Genomic DNA, 16,922 nt, shown 5'->3' with positions numbered 1-16,922 from the left:
AAGATCATCAGAAATTATCTCTCTGATAGGACATTTCGGGTATGCCTTCATAGTGTGTGCTCAGAGCATTTCGATATAGATGCAGGTGTGCCCCAAGGAAGTATCCTTGGGCCCATTCTGTAAAACATTTATACTGCGGACATCCCATCGCTTCCCGGTGATGGGATATTTTCCCAATTTGCCGATGACACTGCGATTTTGTTTCAAGGCCGCGTAATCGGTGCTCTGACTTGCAAATTGCAGGGTGGACTGGATGCCCTAGCAGAGTATTATACCAGTTGGAAATTGTCATCAATGCGGTGAAGACTCAGGCTATTCTATTCCCACATTCGAGATCTCGTAGACTTGTTCCGTCTGATAACGTAAGAATTCAGTTCGGCGATTCACTTATCGAATGGTCCAGAGAAGTGATCTACTTAGGACTCACCCTAGACAGTCATCTGATTTTTAGGTCTCACGTTTATAAAATCGTAACGAAATATAATATTCTGCTCCGGTCGTTGTATTCGTTGATTGGCAGAAATTCTAAACTTTGTCAGGGGAATCAGAGGACTGTCTATAAACAGATCATTTATCCTGCAATTGAATATGCGGTTCCAGTCTGGAGCGGCTGTGCCCGGACACACAAGCTGAAACTCCAGCGCATTCAGAACAAGTTCCTCAAGATAATTCTGAATCTGCCCCCCTGGACGAGAACAACACAGGACCACGAAAGAGCCTGCCTGGATACCCTGGAAATGAAATTCCACAATTATATTCAAACATTTGGAGAGAGAGATGCTCCTATTCCGAACATTTGATTGTCCGGAATCTGTACAGTAATTCCATAGGTTTAGGTTAAGGATAGGTTAAGTAGGCAGTTTGTATTAAAAATAAAAAAAGAAATAGAAATGTCTAACATTCAAATAAAAAAAAACATCAAATAAAACGAGCATTTAATAATGCAGTTTATTAAGCTAGAATGAAGATGCAAAGCATAAGCTGTTCAGATTTAATAGCTTTGTGTAAAACAAAAATAAAATGAAATAAATATATATTTATGTAAAAAAAAAGAACATCCGCACCGTTGACCGCCGAACAATTCATCAACATTATTATGTAACATGCAAACGTAAGCTCATTTCGACAATATCACGGGTGGTGTTACGGACCCAGTAAAATTGAATGATAGGAGCGCGTCAAGGCGCAATGTAAATTTTAATTTAGTAGCGCATTTGGCGTAATTAAAAGAACAAATTTATTTGTAAACAGATTCAGGCGAGCATATGTTTTGACCCAGCCTGGGTCTGTATGAGATAAGCGCAACAGGCGCAAATAAAAATCAATACCAGCGAAAAGAGACTGTTTCTCTTTCCGTCTTTAGCTTCCAACAAGATAAGCGTGCCAGATGTTTCCATCCGAGCCTTATGAGTTATGTTTAGATAAGACCCAAGCGAGAGCACCGGGCCACCCAAGGGGTGCTAGTTTGATCAAGTGCGGCCCAGATAGGGAGCCAGACAAAAATAAATATTTACTGACGGCAATTAGCCAAGTTAGGTTTGTGCCTTATCGCATGAAATGTGCGAAGGGCCGAAAAAGGAAAAGGCGTGTAAACCACAGCGTTTATTTAGATTCCCATGTGGGAGTCAAAACCTAATTGCTAACCGCATGATCTCGCGCCTTACCGCGTGAGAGCGAAGGGCCGAAGACCAAATAGGACGCTGAACGAATGCGTTTAAGCGATAAGCGGCATTTATGACGCACGCAAATTAGAGCATATGTTTATTTGGGACCCTACGCGGTGGCGTAGTGGAGGAAGAGAAAACAGAAATTTCCACGCTGGTAGATTAGATTAGGACCGCACGAAATAGGCGGGTAAATTATTATCAGGATGTTTGTTGACATCCTAAATATGAACAAGGGCGTACACGCCAATAAGCTAGAACAACTTAGGGAAAAATAATCAGGCATATGTTTTACGACAGGCGTAAACATGCGCAAAGCGCACTAATTTGTTTAGGTCCCGTCCTCTTCGGCGCACCAGAGATAAGCGCGAATGACGGGAGACGCATAGGACCGCAAACAAGTGGAAAAGGTTCCATGCGGTAAATACAGATAACCGATATGTTTCGGTTATCTGAATAGGAAACAGCTGGGAAAAATCCCACGCTGAGAAATTCGGCGGCAGATAACCACGTGGTTGGTTATCTGTGAGAATAGGAAAGGGAGATTGTTCTCTCCCTTAGAAAACATGTATATATAGTTTAAGTGAGGAAGAAGTAAGTTAGTCCAATTCTAAAAATCAAACCAAACGGTTCATAGTTCAATTTCATCTTTCAATTCAAATTAGTTCAATTCGTTAATTCAAAGTCCAAAAAATAAAGGTTAAGTTCATTTTCAAAATAGCAGATTGGTGATTCCTTAAATCCGAAACCATTCACCAGCGTTGGCAACCAGGCGCCACGCACCCAAGGCCAGAGCTCCTAACAAGAAAGAAGCTCAACCAAAAAGGTAAAACACCAAGAAACCAGGAAATATCCCATCCGAAAGTAGTTACGAGTTTCACTCGGACGATCCAATCTGGAGTCGTCTGAAACATATTCGTGATTACGGGATATTTTCCGCCGGGCCTAGCCCTTAAGAGACAAAAAACAAGTCCAGGGAAATAGGTTCCCTGGCTTAGCAAAGATTTGGACCCGTGATTCTTAGGCCTCAATTACCTACATCTAGGGAAATAACTTCCCTAGATTAATCACGAAGCGCTCGAGAGAGGACGAGCGAAAAGTCTTGCCTTCATAGCAAGCATCTAGGGAATTTCGATTCCTTAGATTATAGGTGGCAACCAGACCGACAGAAAACAACGCGACTGGACATTGGAATTGCAGACGACGTATCATCAACCGATCACCTTTTAGGCACATTTTGGTAGATTCGATATTATAAATAAATAAATCAATAAGTTGATAAATCAGTCTTAGTTTGAATCGTTTAAGGAACAGTCACGTTTCCTTTTTAAAAACTTCAAAATGCAACACGGAAAGTTAATTTGCATATTCATCAATTTAGTGAACGCAAAGAGCAAGGTCAACATTTCTCGCCGCATCAGGTGACGAGCAAAGAATAAGTATGAGACACGGGACATAACTCGGAATCACTTAGTCGGCATTTATTAGTAGATAAAAGACATTCAATCGCATGTAACCAGTTAGGTATTATTTTACCCTCGGACAATACACAAATGTATTTCAGTTATGGTTGAATAAATTCTTTTTCAAAAAGGCGATCGCGGCCTTATACATGTGATTATAGTTTTCACCACAGTATCAGTTGCGTGCGAGCAATTGTAAAAAATTCATTTCAAACCCGACGTTTTATTTGAAACCCGCTTACCCATCTTTCAACAATAATCTCGCACTATTGATTCATGTCTGACCATAAACCATCTCGAGAGGACTGGTTTGGTGGAATAGGCCCTTTGTTTCGTACTTAATATAGTAATTCATAAGAGTATAGCCTATTCTTAAGATGCGTTCAGTAGCGTGATAAGAAGTTCTTCACAGTTCCTATCTTGAGAAAGAAAAGGGGAATATAAGTTTAACATTTTTGTATATAATCTAGTAAATGGGTTCCAGGCAGACGTAAAAATCTACCAATCACTTGCGACAGTTTCCTTCTCGTGTGCCTCTATCAGCTTTACTCAATGCATTACACTAATATATAGAAAATCATAATCTTAAACGTATCTTACAGTAATACAACTAAATGACTAGAGCCGAAAGGGGGGTTAATTTGATATGGGAAATGAAAATATCTTATTCATAAAATATTCATCTGCATGCAGAAATACTAATGATCGTAGAATCTATATGGCTTGAAATTTAATCATTCAAACTAAAAATGCTGGACGCCATTAAAAAGTCCTGCCCATACTCATCGATCTTATGGATGAAAACAGTAGTTAAAAGTTCCTTCGGATGGAATAGTTTTAATTTGTCAAAATGTTAAAAAATATTTTCTTAGAATAGAGATAGACGGGAATGTCACGTTGCACGGAACGGCAGTGATTCCGTTATCCGCAGGATATAGAGAAGTAACGGCCACGTCACGAATCACGGTGTAAGTCTACTTACTGTCACCGAATTCCTCCTCGCAGGTCAGTAGAGAGTCTTCCGCTATCATTCGATGGTACTCCTCCTGCAGCTCCACCAGTTCTCGCCGCAGTTTTCTTGCTTTCTTCTCGAGCTCCTTCTCCTCGGTCACAATCGACTGCATCCGGCTGCGGGTGGCCTCCGATTGGCTGTGATCGATCACCCAGCGGGTGTATAGGTCCGACCAGAGAATGATACTAAGTGGAGCCACCGAAGGCCAAATCACCGCCACGTTCGGGATGTACATCGGATTGAGCAATGTGTCGATCACCTGCGGTCGGTTGATATGGCTCCACAAACTAATGGTACGCTCGCGCACCTTCAACTCCACCCGTTCCCGTTCCGAATCGCACAGAAACGTCCCGTACTGACTGCTGTAGCTGTGCTCGAACAGACTTATCAGATACCGCGAGTCGAACTCGAAGCTGCACGGAAACTGGTTGTACAGCTGGAAGACACAGTCCAGGAAGAGCACAAACGTAGCACTTGAAGTTTTATGCCGCTGAGCGGATGGCGTGTAGCAGGAGTGTTTGTGCCGTGTTGAAAACGGGTAACCCGCCCACAACCACTCCCGTTCGATTAAGGCTTGCAATCTAAGAATAAAATGGATGCAACATCAACTATTCGCTCATTTTACTAACAAACGGCACACATTATGGTGCAAATACTCACCCTTTGATAGTGCGGCAGTCAGGATTGAGAATTATTTGCGCCACAGAGGTAACGATTGCTGGTGTGTCCAGTCCTTTGCCTCCGTGCACCAGCACGGGAACTCCTTCCAGGGCCAAACATTGCGCCACAATGCACGAAACATTAATCGCGTTGAGCACATACGTTAGCCAACCGGAATTCTCTAGACGCGAGAGCCATCGGTCCGACCCGGAGCTCACATCATTGCAGGCGTCCATTAATTTAACAAAGCTATCTAATAGTGCAGAAACGGAGGAAAGTGGCCCAATGGGTCGGCTCAACACACGCCATTGCGAATAATGTGGTTCGAACTCGGTGTTTGTGTTTTTATGTTTTCCCCAGGTGTCAAAAATGCATCCCTTCTTACCACCCGGTTCCACCACTGCATTCAGAATCGCTTCATCCGCCCGGCATCGTTTCACACCAGGACCAGCCAACGGTTGGGCACAACGGAACAGCACCGCTCCATTGGTGTGTTTGTAGGCGAGCACCGGAAATCGTCCTCCATCGCGAAAGGCAGCTGATTGGATTATTTGCTCGTCGGTTATCGACTTCAACACCATCAATCTGGAACCATACGTTGGGCATACTTTGTAGTCATGGTTTACCGTTGTTAAACGCCATTCCTCAGTGGCAAGTAATTTGGCGAATTCGGTCTCCATTGTGTACTCGGTATGGCCATCTTGGATGACATTATACATCGGAATGTAAAAGAACGGGTAAAGCTTTTTGATTTCCTCCAAATTTGACAGCTGTTCTATCGAGTTGGATATGTTAAAATATTCCTGGGGAGTGTTGATCCTGAGATGAATTATCCTAAGATCCTTGCACTTCAGAATAATGGTTCCACCTTCTAGAACATTATTAGTAATGCATGGTTTGCGTTCAACGATATCCACATTTTGATGCAGCAGCTGGAACGATACAAGAACAAATATACCTTTCTTAATTCTTTTCATTCACTTGCACAAATCGGCACAGCGATAAACTTGCTTCCATGTAAACCATATGCTAGTAACCATTGCTATTCCCACACTTACCCAGGCCTCTCGTGCACCCTCTTTTCTCGTGCTCAGTATCAGGACGTGGCTCGTTATACAAAGCGTTCCATCGATCGGTTCTCGAGTGAGCTGCTCGTACAATTGCACTCCGTCTAGCTTCGGAGTTCTAATCAATTCGGCAAACTCCATTTTGCTGTCGCTGCAGTTTAAACCTCCTGTTGCTTTCTCACTCACGGTCGCGATCACTTGACATTCACTCAACACCAACACGCAGAGTTTCAATTCTTCCTGACTCAGCGCAACTTACACATTTTACAGCGAATGTTCGTTTTAACGAGTGTATAAATAGATGAAGAACGAAGCGAACAATATTCCACAATTACTTTTATCCTAATTCGATTATAGTTCGAAATTATTGATACGTTTGAGCAAGTTTTGAAGCCACGGATCCACCCGATTGCATAGCGACGTTCCACATAATAATATCTTCTGACAGTTCATGTTACAACACGAATGTTTGGTCTGACCAAGATAAGTGAAGTGGAAGGTAAAACGTAATGTCAGAATTGCCGTTCGGACGTATCCCGTAAGTTTGAACTTATTTACATTGATGGTATCCAGTCAACACTAAACATTGACTACAGTTTCTAGTGGCGGTACCACGATCAAAGCATTCCTTGAATCACATTAGCCGAGCCAGCTGGCGGAAGCATATGCATAAAGGTTACTAGGTAACAATTTTCAACGACAACTGTTTATTTATTATACTTCCTCAAATACCTTCGACGAAATCAAATGTAACCTTATCAACGTAAGTAATAACATCAACAATTCCAAACTTTTCGTCTTGCCATTCCTCATACGTCTTTTCTAAATAGTGTAAATTACGAGCCACCTGTTAACTCCATCATCTTGGGTCTGACGAAGATAAAAACAACTGCACATTCATTAGGAATTGTACAATTAAGTACTACTAATAAAAATGACAGTAATACCTATGTCCACACAAAAGGCAAAAAAACGGGGATCAATGAATAATACTCAAATGAACAAACTTCGGCTATCGTGCTACCTGAATCTGATCATAATTGAACACTTTACATAGGCGCTGTAAAACTTCGGATTGCTTGCTCAGATTCTGCGATGTTGTCGGCACTCCATGGATTAGGATCTTGCTGGATGAAATCCACGTAGTTAATATAGCGGCAAAACAATCTGCGCTACGTGTTGGTGATGGACGTAGTCCTCCAGCTCGACAATCGGCCTAATTGTTGGAATGGTCACCAGGTTCCCTCTTCCCTCGGTTGAACTGGAACAACGTAACTCGCTGCCCGCTCTCAGCTCACCAGAGCACAAGCCAGACAATCGGATATCCCCGTCCGGGATATCTTATGTAGCCGCGATTCCGATCTTCTGCTCCATCTATACCTGTTCCTCAGGAACGCCGATATCAACGTTTAATGATGTTTCCTCCGTTGTATCATATCCCTACTATTCGAACGATAAACTTTTACATAGTCGCGGCAATACATACACATACTCTTTACAGATACACGGGCCGAAGGTTGTGCAGCCCACTGATCATTCACCAATTCACTTTCTCGAGTAAAATTCTGCTTCGGACACAAACGTAAATAAATTAAGTACGAGGCACGAAAACGTTTGTTTCTTCGATCGGAGAAACATTTAACAGATAGTGTGAGAGGAAAAAAGTTGCAAGGTAATTTGAAAAATTTGCAAACTACTGTGCATTTTCAAGAAATTTCACACTTTCTGTTCACCCTGGGTACTTTTTATCTATCAATAAAAGGGTTTAGATGTCTGAGAGCGGTTGAACATCTGTATATTTCTCATTTCGTTGATTTTATTCTCACAGTATGTCTCGTATACCAAAGTAACTGGAATGATCGATATATCGATATATCGATATATCGACAGATCGACAGTGAAGGATTATACATGAACTGAAGGAGTTGCTACATAGCACAATTTCAATACATTCATTCGTATTGCGAATTACGCAAATTCAGTTGCTTGTGGCAGTTATTGAACGGAATTGGTGCCCCTGGACGTTATGACTTAGGGAAATGAATGCTATTTTCAAAGCGACATAGTGGCCAGAGCAGACGCGATTGAATGCGACAGATGCAAACAAGATGTGTTATTTTCATTTCGTGTTCATGTTTCGAAATGAACTCTGATAAAGAATATTTACTGTCCGAAAGCGTACGTAATATCTATATCAAGATTTAGCTAATGATCCGAACAAATTTCATAATTATACCCATATCAGCAGGAAAGCTTTCGAATATATTTTATTACATATTGGAGTTATTCTCATGAAAAAGTGGACCAACTTCATTAAAACTCCTATACTCGCGCATTGGTCTGTCAGACCGAGATATCAATAATTCGTTCATTTCTCAGAAAATATCAACACTATGACTTTGCGAAACGTACACGTAAAGACTTCCAGTATCATCTCTAACTGATTCATAAGAACTTCAAATAATTTTCTTGCTGCTCAAATTCCACAAGCCGTTCTGCTTGACCGTTCTTCTCGTAGTTCTTAATTCCTATTATGCGCCTTAGGCCGAGGACATAGTAAACGCGATGTGGTGCCAGATATGATATCACACCTTCATTCTGTATACTTGAATGAATTGGGAGATATTTAATTTAGTAATAAATTGTATTTTTTTTCAAAAAGTTACAACCAAAAATCTAAATTAAAAGTACAGGAAATGAAACATTTTTCTCAGTGACATTTGGTTACTTTTTCTCTCAACAACTCAATTTTTTTCGGTTCGATGAGTTCGGTTGTGAAGATATTTATAGATAAATCGTCTGGCAACCATCACTTGCGTTCACTCGTGGCAAAACACTCCGCACACAGTTTCGCCGCATTTAAATCGCGTTCGCATCGCGTTTACTATGGCTGATGTCACATTAGGCAGATTCGCCGCCGCGGATATTGCGACGGTTTTTTTTCTCGATATGAATTCGCTTCCAAAACCGCCCCGCTCTGTGTGACATGGCTAATTCACAAAACCCTGTAGATCCTCCGCTGCGGTTTTACTCGCGGAATCCGCGGCGGCGAATCCGCCTAATGTGACATCAGCCTATGTCAGGTCCGGGCGGTTTGCATTTGATTTCCCGAGCTTTCCGAGCCTGCGCTCGCGCCCGCATCGCATCGCGTTCACTATGTCCTCGGCCTCATACTTTGGTCGATAAGGAATATGAAATTCATCATATGAATTGTCATATATTGCAAGATGCTGAACTATAGGTGTTTCGTTCTTGACACTTTCATTACATGACGTGAGACGAGTAGCGAGACGTAACTTTCAGAATTATTTACTTTTTGTTTGGGTGTGTGGTTATGATTTCAATGTCAACTCGCTAAGGAAAATAATTGAAGGAAAAAATAAACAAATATGTATTAGTGGAATATAGTGCACAACCTCCTTTTGCCCTAGCCAATTACTTGTAACGGCCCTTTCCGGATCTCCTTCCCGGTATATGCACAGCATTCTCCTCCCTGAACGAAATCAGTGGAGCCACAATCAGCGTTATTTTTTGTCACCAACGCCGTAAGCTGATAGTACTCTTTTCCCCGCCGATGGGAGCCAAACAGAAGTACATTTTGCTTAGAAAGAAAAGCGAAAAGATATACTAAAACATCCTTCTGCACTGTTATGATTCGACAATAAAGCGCGAGCAGCTATTTTGCCAACGAATGCATTTGTCACCAAAAGATACGACTTGTTTTGTAAACAAATTTGTTTTTTCACGAGCAATGGCCGAACAGCAATTTTGACATTGCGGTCCACCTATAGTACAACGCCTTGATATATTGTTTTGGTCAACAGGTTGCATATCGTAAATTTGTTCATGAATTAAACAAAATAGCAATTGCCGGTAAAACAACCGCTTTTTTTTTCAATTTGCTCGTAAAAGAACGTGTAACTGAGGAAATTCTGTATTCAGCTTTCGTTCACTTAGTTTTGCTAACTATACTATGTCAATTTTCAATCGTGAGATATGTGACTCTAATAATCCATTAGTGTTTTTCGACATCCAAATTGACGAAGAAAAAGGTATTTGTAGGATATATTTTGCTTTTGATGAAGAATCTAATCAATTGTTCAATATAGTTGGTAGACTTTTGATTGAACTTCGAGCGGATGTTGTGCCTAAAACGGCGGAAAATTTCCGCGCTCTGTGCACCGGCGAAAAAGGCTGCTCGAAGAACACCGGAACACGGCTGCATTTCAAAGGAAGCAAGTTTCACAAAATAAAGCCACTGTTCATGTGTCAAGGTGGGGATATCGTCAGCTTCGATGGCAATGGTGGGGAGAGCATTTATGGCAAGACCTTTGAGGATGAGAACTTTACGTTGTCGGTGCGGATGATGGATGTTTTACTACCATTTTTCTTATTATCAATTGTACTTTTCCAGCATGAAGATGGTGCAGTTAGCATGGCAAACATGGGCAAACCTGATACAAACAGCTCACAATTCTTTATTACCTCGGGCGATTGTTCTCATCTGAATGAGATCAATGTGGTTGTCGGTTATGTTATCAGGGGTATTGGGATAATCGCGGAAATGGAAAAATTTGCTTCAAAAGATGGTAAACCATTCCAAGATATTATGATTGTGGACTGCGGCCAGATCAAACCCGGTGAAGATTGGGGCATTGGTGATGAGGACGAATCAGAGGATAGATTGCCACCGTTTCCCAGAGATTGGGACGAATGTGGAGCAGATTATACGGTGAGCCTTCTGCGTCGTAGGAATATTTGGTTAAGTGTTCTCGTTTTATTTGCAGATAAAAGAAATGTTGGAAATACTCAATAACATCAAAGGCGCTGGAAATTTTTTCTTCAAGCAAAGTCGGTGGATTGAAGCTTGTCGGCGTTACAAGAAAGCGGAGCGATACCTCAATTTTTTTCACAATAACGTCCGTACCATCGAAGATCGCTCAGAGATGGATAAATTTCTTGTCACCAATTGTCTTAATCAGGCAGCTGCAATGATCAAACTGGAGGAATATGAGAATGCAATTTATGCATGCAAATCGGCGCTCATTCTAGATCCACATAACGCGAAAGCCTTATTTCGGCGAGGGCAGGCTCACCATATGCTCAAAAACTACGAATTGGCGGTAAAGGATTTGCGAGAAGCAATGCAGCAGAGTCCCAGTGACAAAATAGTACTTAGCGAATACACGCGGGCAAAAAGGAGCCTCAGTTGCTACCTAGAGCAGCAGAGAAAGGGTCTTACCAAAATGTTCAAATAAAAAAGTGATTTCCGGAATACTGTGCATGGTGTGGCATTGTGCTTTGATTTTTATTTATGAACAATGATAATAATCTTTTTTTTATTTATTGGTTCAAAAGTATATATTTCGTAATTTTTTACCTTTCATTGGCACAGGACATACGAACAAAAAATAAATAATTGGCATACTTGCAATGAAAGCTAAATTTATAAATTGTATGGAGTAATTATATATGCGAAATATATCTTAAAATATCGAACCATTAGGTATTTCAATAAATATACCCCCTCATTCTGCGCGGCGAACGGACGAGATGGCTGGAACTATTTGCATGTTGACGTATGACTACAACATTGGGCCACATTATAGAAATCGAGTCGATAGGATTTTTGCTCGTTAGCTCTATTTTACTATTGTAGACACCGAGCAAGTCGATAGCATAGACCGACTGGAAGCTATCGATCAACTGTCAGAATTTTCCGAGTTGTTTGGTTTTCTTGTCGCATGCCTTCAGAGAATTATTTTGTTTTGGTTTGCGTCCCTGATATTTTCCATTCTTATTTTGATTTTTTTTGACTAACATTTCAGAAACGCCTAAATATATGTCATCGCAACATGAGAAATTCGAGCTCGGTAAGATTGATTGATTGATTCTTTGTTTTTAAGAGGCTTTAAACTTTGCAGTTCATTCGCCTCTTGCTCGGTAATACCATGGACAGACATACAACTGTACTAGCGCTGTTCGTGTACAGCGTTGTACAGGTACCACGATAGCATGACACACATACTTTGGTTGTACATTGTACCGCATGTCAGACTGACAATCAGAAGTTTGAATTTATTGCATTGTATTTTCACCAATATTTCAATGAAAAAGGTTTTTATTTAGCGTCTAAACTATCGAACACAACAAATATGTTTCAATCTGAGTTATTAACTCAAGAGAAAGTCAATGAAAAGAATGTATACCAAATGTTTTGATTCGTTTTGTTCATGATACACACCACTAACCGTCTATGGCGCCGCGCACAGTACAACTGTAGCCATGTACAGCGGAAAAATAGGTCGGTACAGGTACAGCGATTGTACCGAGTTGCTTGCATGGTTCTAGCGCTGTACATGGTGACAGACATACAATTTTCGAAGTACAACGCAAGTACAGCTGTATGTCTGTCATAAGTATAAGAGATTATCTCGGTTTACAAATTCTTTTTTATTGCTATACTATGCCAAACTATACCACTTTCACTACAATAGATCAAACTAATGGTCGGAGTGGTATAATGCTCTATACCATATGCTAAAGCTATCCTGCAAAACAATAATGATTTTTTTCAAATTACAGATTTGGATTGACATGAGGGGAAAGGTAAAGAAAACACTAGCACACAACAAGCGAGAATTTAGAGCAACAGGTGATGGCCCCAATACAATAAAGCTATCGACGCCGCTACAACAAGAAATCGACGCTAAAAGAGGATTACATGTTGCATTACATGAATAACAAAAATTGTTTTGCTAAAAGAAAAGTGAAATTCATGCATGACTCTTCACGGAATTCCATTGATTTTCTATTAATTATATTTTTTGTACAGCAAATTATTCCACGCTGTCGTTTTTATTACACATGCATGCGTGCCTTACGCCTATTAAGCTTTATTCTTTGAGGGAATATCAATTTACTCCAAAACATAACCATATTAACACTTTTGGAAATACATTTTCATAGCAGATGCCTCAAAAAAAGATTTGGCATCCTTTTTATAGTGCTTCATGAAACATTTCAAACTTGTTTCAAAATATTTCATCACAACCGCTGACATTCGAGCTTGCTAACGAATCGAGCAGTTTTCCTCGATTTCTATAATTCCAGATTTTACTCGGTGTGATAGTGATAGTGATTGTATCGAATCCTCGATTCGATTTCTATAATAGGGCCCATAGTTGCACCAATAGCTTTCACTCGGTCGATGCGACCGACTTGCTTTGCATCTGAAATAGCAAAATATAGGACCCTATTATAGAAATCGAGGCGATAAGAATTTTGCTCGTTAGTTCTATTTTACTATTATAGAAATCGAGCAATTCGATAGCACCGAGCGAGTGATAACTATCGATGCAAGTGTCATAACTTTTCGAGTTGTTTGGTTCACTTGTTGTATATCTTCAGAGAATTATTTTGTTTTGGTTTGTGTCCCTGATATTTTCCTTTGGGAAACATTTCAGTAACGCTTAAATATATGCATTTTCAACACATGTTCGTTTGTTTTGATCAGTATTTGTTTTACGGTGCTGCCAGAATAGTCTATACATAGTAAGTGTTCAATCCAGCGTTATTTATATTAATCATGTTATAATTTACAATGTAGAACTTAGTTCCAGCGCAATCTCAGTGGCTGAAAATGAGTGGACAGACAAATCACCACCAATTTGAACGACTGGTTAAACCAATGGAAGCGGATGTAAACATTGCTCGAGGTTTTTGTGGAGGCATTCAGTGAGGAGCTTAATGCATTCCTAGCAAACATTAAATCGTATAATTTTGCACGTGCTTAGTCTTACAAGAAGTCAGAATAAATCATAATCGCATATAATATCAATCAAAGTATGTATCGTGTACATTTGAAATCGCATAAAATGTAAAAACTCGATTTTATATATCATTATCAAATTAAGTCGCAATTCGGTATATCAAACATCAGTTTTATGATGTACGTTGTCATAAAATATATTTAGTCCGCATCATATGCGTATATTACGCTGATGCAGTTTGTGTGTCGTATAAGCGTATAATTTAAATCGATTCAGTACTGCAGTAAATCGTGTTGCATGTTGAAGAAAATCATGAAACAGTAAATCATATTAGATCCCAATAAAGAACATATTACATCATATTGAAATGTCAATGGAATGTTTCAACAATGACAAATGATTTACAAAAATGGACTTCTGAATATCAGCACTCGAAATTGCCGATGTTCGATGAAAGTAACAACGGCAAACATCCCTTCTAATGAAACATGCAGCAAAACGAATTGAACGCCAATCTTAGATATATACCACATCGAATTTGGCACATTGCATCGCATCGCTTTGCAAGATTGCCAGATTGATTTATTATATTCATTATAATAGTAATCAGAATTCAGTTGGATATGATTAAGAAAACAAATTATATAGTGAAAATTGTAATAAAAATAATTTAAAATTGAGATAGTTTCATTGATATTCATTTATTTTTTATTATTCCCACATCGGATCAGTTTTCACCAAACATCAATCTGTGCCATTTTAAACATTTATATTCCACTCACAACACAAGTAAATAAAATAATTATTATTTCTACAAATATAAATACTTATATATAAAAATGGCGATTCGTGAGGCTATAATAAATAATTTTTAATATTTTTTTCTATATCTGTAATAAATCGTATATGAGTATGGCAAAAGTCGTATTAGGTACGTTGATAGTTCATGAATATATTCATATTCGATCGCAATTCAATTTCAACATAATCACTATTATTGCCGATCAAGGTTGCATATTCATCCAAACTAATTCGGTAAGCATTATTACGTGTTACTTTTGAGAGATTTTTTTTATTTCTATACTATACCAAACTTTCTATACCATATGCTCGATTTCCATAATAGGGCCCGATAGTGATCACACCGACTAAAATCTGGTATTATATAAATCGAGGAAAACAGCTCGGTTCGTTACTCTTGCTCGAATCTCAGCTGTGGTGCTGAAATATTTTGAAACGAGTTTGAAATGTTTCACAACGCACTATAGAAAGAATGCCAAATCTTCTTTTGAGACATCTGCTATGAAAATTATAAATATGTGTATTTTCAAAAATGTTAATATGGTTATGTTTTGGATAAAAATGATATTCCCTCAACGAATGAAGCTTAATATGCGTAAGGCATACATGCATGTGTAATAAAAACGATTGCATGGAACAATTTGCTTTACAAAAAATATAATTATTAGAAAATGAACTTTTTCATGTATTTTCATAACCGCAATCTATGGAATTCCGTAAGGAGTCACGCACGAATTTTCCTTTTTTTTAGCAAAACCATTTTTTTGCATGTAATTCTTTTCTAGCGTCGATTTCGTGTTGTAGAGGCGTCAATAGCTTTATAGTATCTGAACCAAGACGCATTGGTGATCTCAGCGCATTGAACTCCTCTCTAAATTCCTCTAACTTTTCCTTCACCGGGATTATATTAAAACTGCCCCCACAAAAACTTCGAGCAATGTCTACGTTCGCTTTCATTGGTTCAATGAGCCGTTCGAACTGGTGGTGTTTTTATTTCTTCTGTCCACTCATTCTCAGCCTGTGAAATATGCGCTGGAAGTAAGTAAATTATAACATGATTAATATAAATAATACTGGATTGAACACTTACCTTGTGTGGACTATTCTGGCAACAACGTAAAATAAATACTGGTCAAAACAAACGGAAATGTGTTGCAAATTGCATATATTTAAGCGTTTCTGAAATGTTTCCCAAAGGAAAATATCAGAGATGCAAACCAAAACAAAATAATTCTCTGAAGATATGCAACAAGCGAACCAAACAATTCGAAAAGTTCTGACACTTGTATCGATGGCTATCACTCGTTCGATGCTATCGAATTACTCGGTATCTATAATAGCAAAATAGAGCTAACGAGCAAAATTCTTATCGCCTCGATTTCTATAATAGAGCCCGTAGTTAACGAGTTGTTCGTTCCAGCCATTGATTAATCGTTGGCATATTGTTCAAGATTTAAAATCTGTGGAGGTGATCTGGCGTAGTGGTAACATCCATACCTCTCACGCAGAGATCACGAGTTCAATTCTCACTCCCGACATTCTTCCAAAAATGGAAGTAAAAGTGCCGAAACAGCCGAAATGTGTTGAAAGTCACTATAATAGGAAAAAAAAAGATTAAAAATCTCTAACAATTGGTTTCAAATCTGGTAACAGAATTTTTGTCAACGAGAATTCAACAACAGCAAACAGAGTTTTAAAGGTAAAATTCCTGATTATGAAGAAACAAGGGAAGTTGAAATCTGTGTTTACGAGAGACGGAGAGATCGTATGTGTGAAGAGAATTGTTGACGGAGATCGTTATTGAATAACTTCTGAGGATTAGCTGATGGAGCTTTTACAAACGAATTGATCTCTTTACAAAAAAAGCTGTCTTTCCTTTCTCTCCGTCCTTATATCCATCCATGAATCCTCTCCTGAAAGCAATTACCGTCTCAGTAAGTGAACCTCTCCAAAAAGTGCTCTCTATCCTAAAAACTAAAACTGAACAAATTGGACTTCATGATAACTGGATTCTGCTGCTGCTACCGTTGCTCAGTACGCTGCAAGTCATTTTGGCTGCTTTTGACGTAGGATTACGTCTTTCGGGAACATATTGGGGTACAAATTGAAAATCGAATATCGATCGCCAATGTCCAATTTCAAACGCGTATTGCTCAGTCATTTCATGACGGATTGATGAGATTTTTACATCAAAACATTGCGGCACTCTATAACAATTTTTCACCTTGAATAAAATAATATATATCATGTAATTAACTATCGAACAATTGAAAAATCTCAACCCCTATCCAAACGGTACTGATTGGTCGAAATTGACGTCATTTCTTTTTCGCCTGCTTCGCTTCTTTCGTTCCCCGATAAGTCAAATATTTGCATGGCGAGCGAGTGGGGGGCGCCTATTTCTCACATACCAACTGATATAAAAGGACGGTAGCATTTTTGGATTTCTCATTCTCGTTCAACGCTCAGATCGGCAAACATCT

General features: G+C 39.3%; 2 protein-coding genes across 3 annotated transcripts in view; one reads left to right on the top strand and one right to left on the bottom strand.

The window, feature by feature from the left end:
- LOC129775795 (myotubularin-related protein 9) overlaps positions 1 to 6,286 on the bottom strand; it is a 52,127-nt gene extending 45,841 nt beyond the window's left edge. For both annotated transcript variants that reach the window (XM_055780897.1, XM_055780896.1), the window contains exons 1-3: positions 5,858 to 6,286; positions 4,800 to 5,731; positions 4,110 to 4,720 (exon numbers count right to left, since the gene is read on the bottom strand). In XM_055780897.1, coding sequence (XP_055636872.1) covers positions 4,110 to 4,720; positions 4,800 to 5,731; positions 5,858 to 6,007 — 1,693 coding nt within the window. In that variant the 5' untranslated portion in view covers positions 6,008 to 6,286. The remainder of the gene's footprint in view (positions 1 to 4,109; positions 4,721 to 4,799; positions 5,732 to 5,857) is intronic.
- A 3,379-nt stretch (positions 6,287 to 9,665) lies between these two features.
- LOC129777036 (peptidyl-prolyl cis-trans isomerase D) lies at positions 9,666 to 11,325 on the top strand. The gene is made up of 4 exons (XM_055783085.1): positions 9,666 to 9,918; positions 9,976 to 10,223; positions 10,281 to 10,598; positions 10,654 to 11,325. The coding sequence occupies exons 1-4, from the start codon at positions 9,840 to 9,842 to the stop codon at positions 11,122 to 11,124; spliced, it is 1,116 nt and encodes a 371-aa protein (XP_055639060.1). The 5' UTR covers positions 9,666 to 9,839; the 3' UTR covers positions 11,125 to 11,325.
- Positions 11,326 to 16,922: the final 5,597 nt, after the last annotated feature.

This window comes from Toxorhynchites rutilus, chromosome 3 (assembly GCF_029784135.1).
Source record: "Toxorhynchites rutilus septentrionalis strain SRP chromosome 3, ASM2978413v1, whole genome shotgun sequence".
NCBI classification, from domain to species: Eukaryota; Metazoa; Arthropoda; class Insecta; order Diptera; family Culicidae; genus Toxorhynchites; species Toxorhynchites rutilus.
This window is presented reverse-complemented; position numbering and strand designations above follow the sequence as displayed.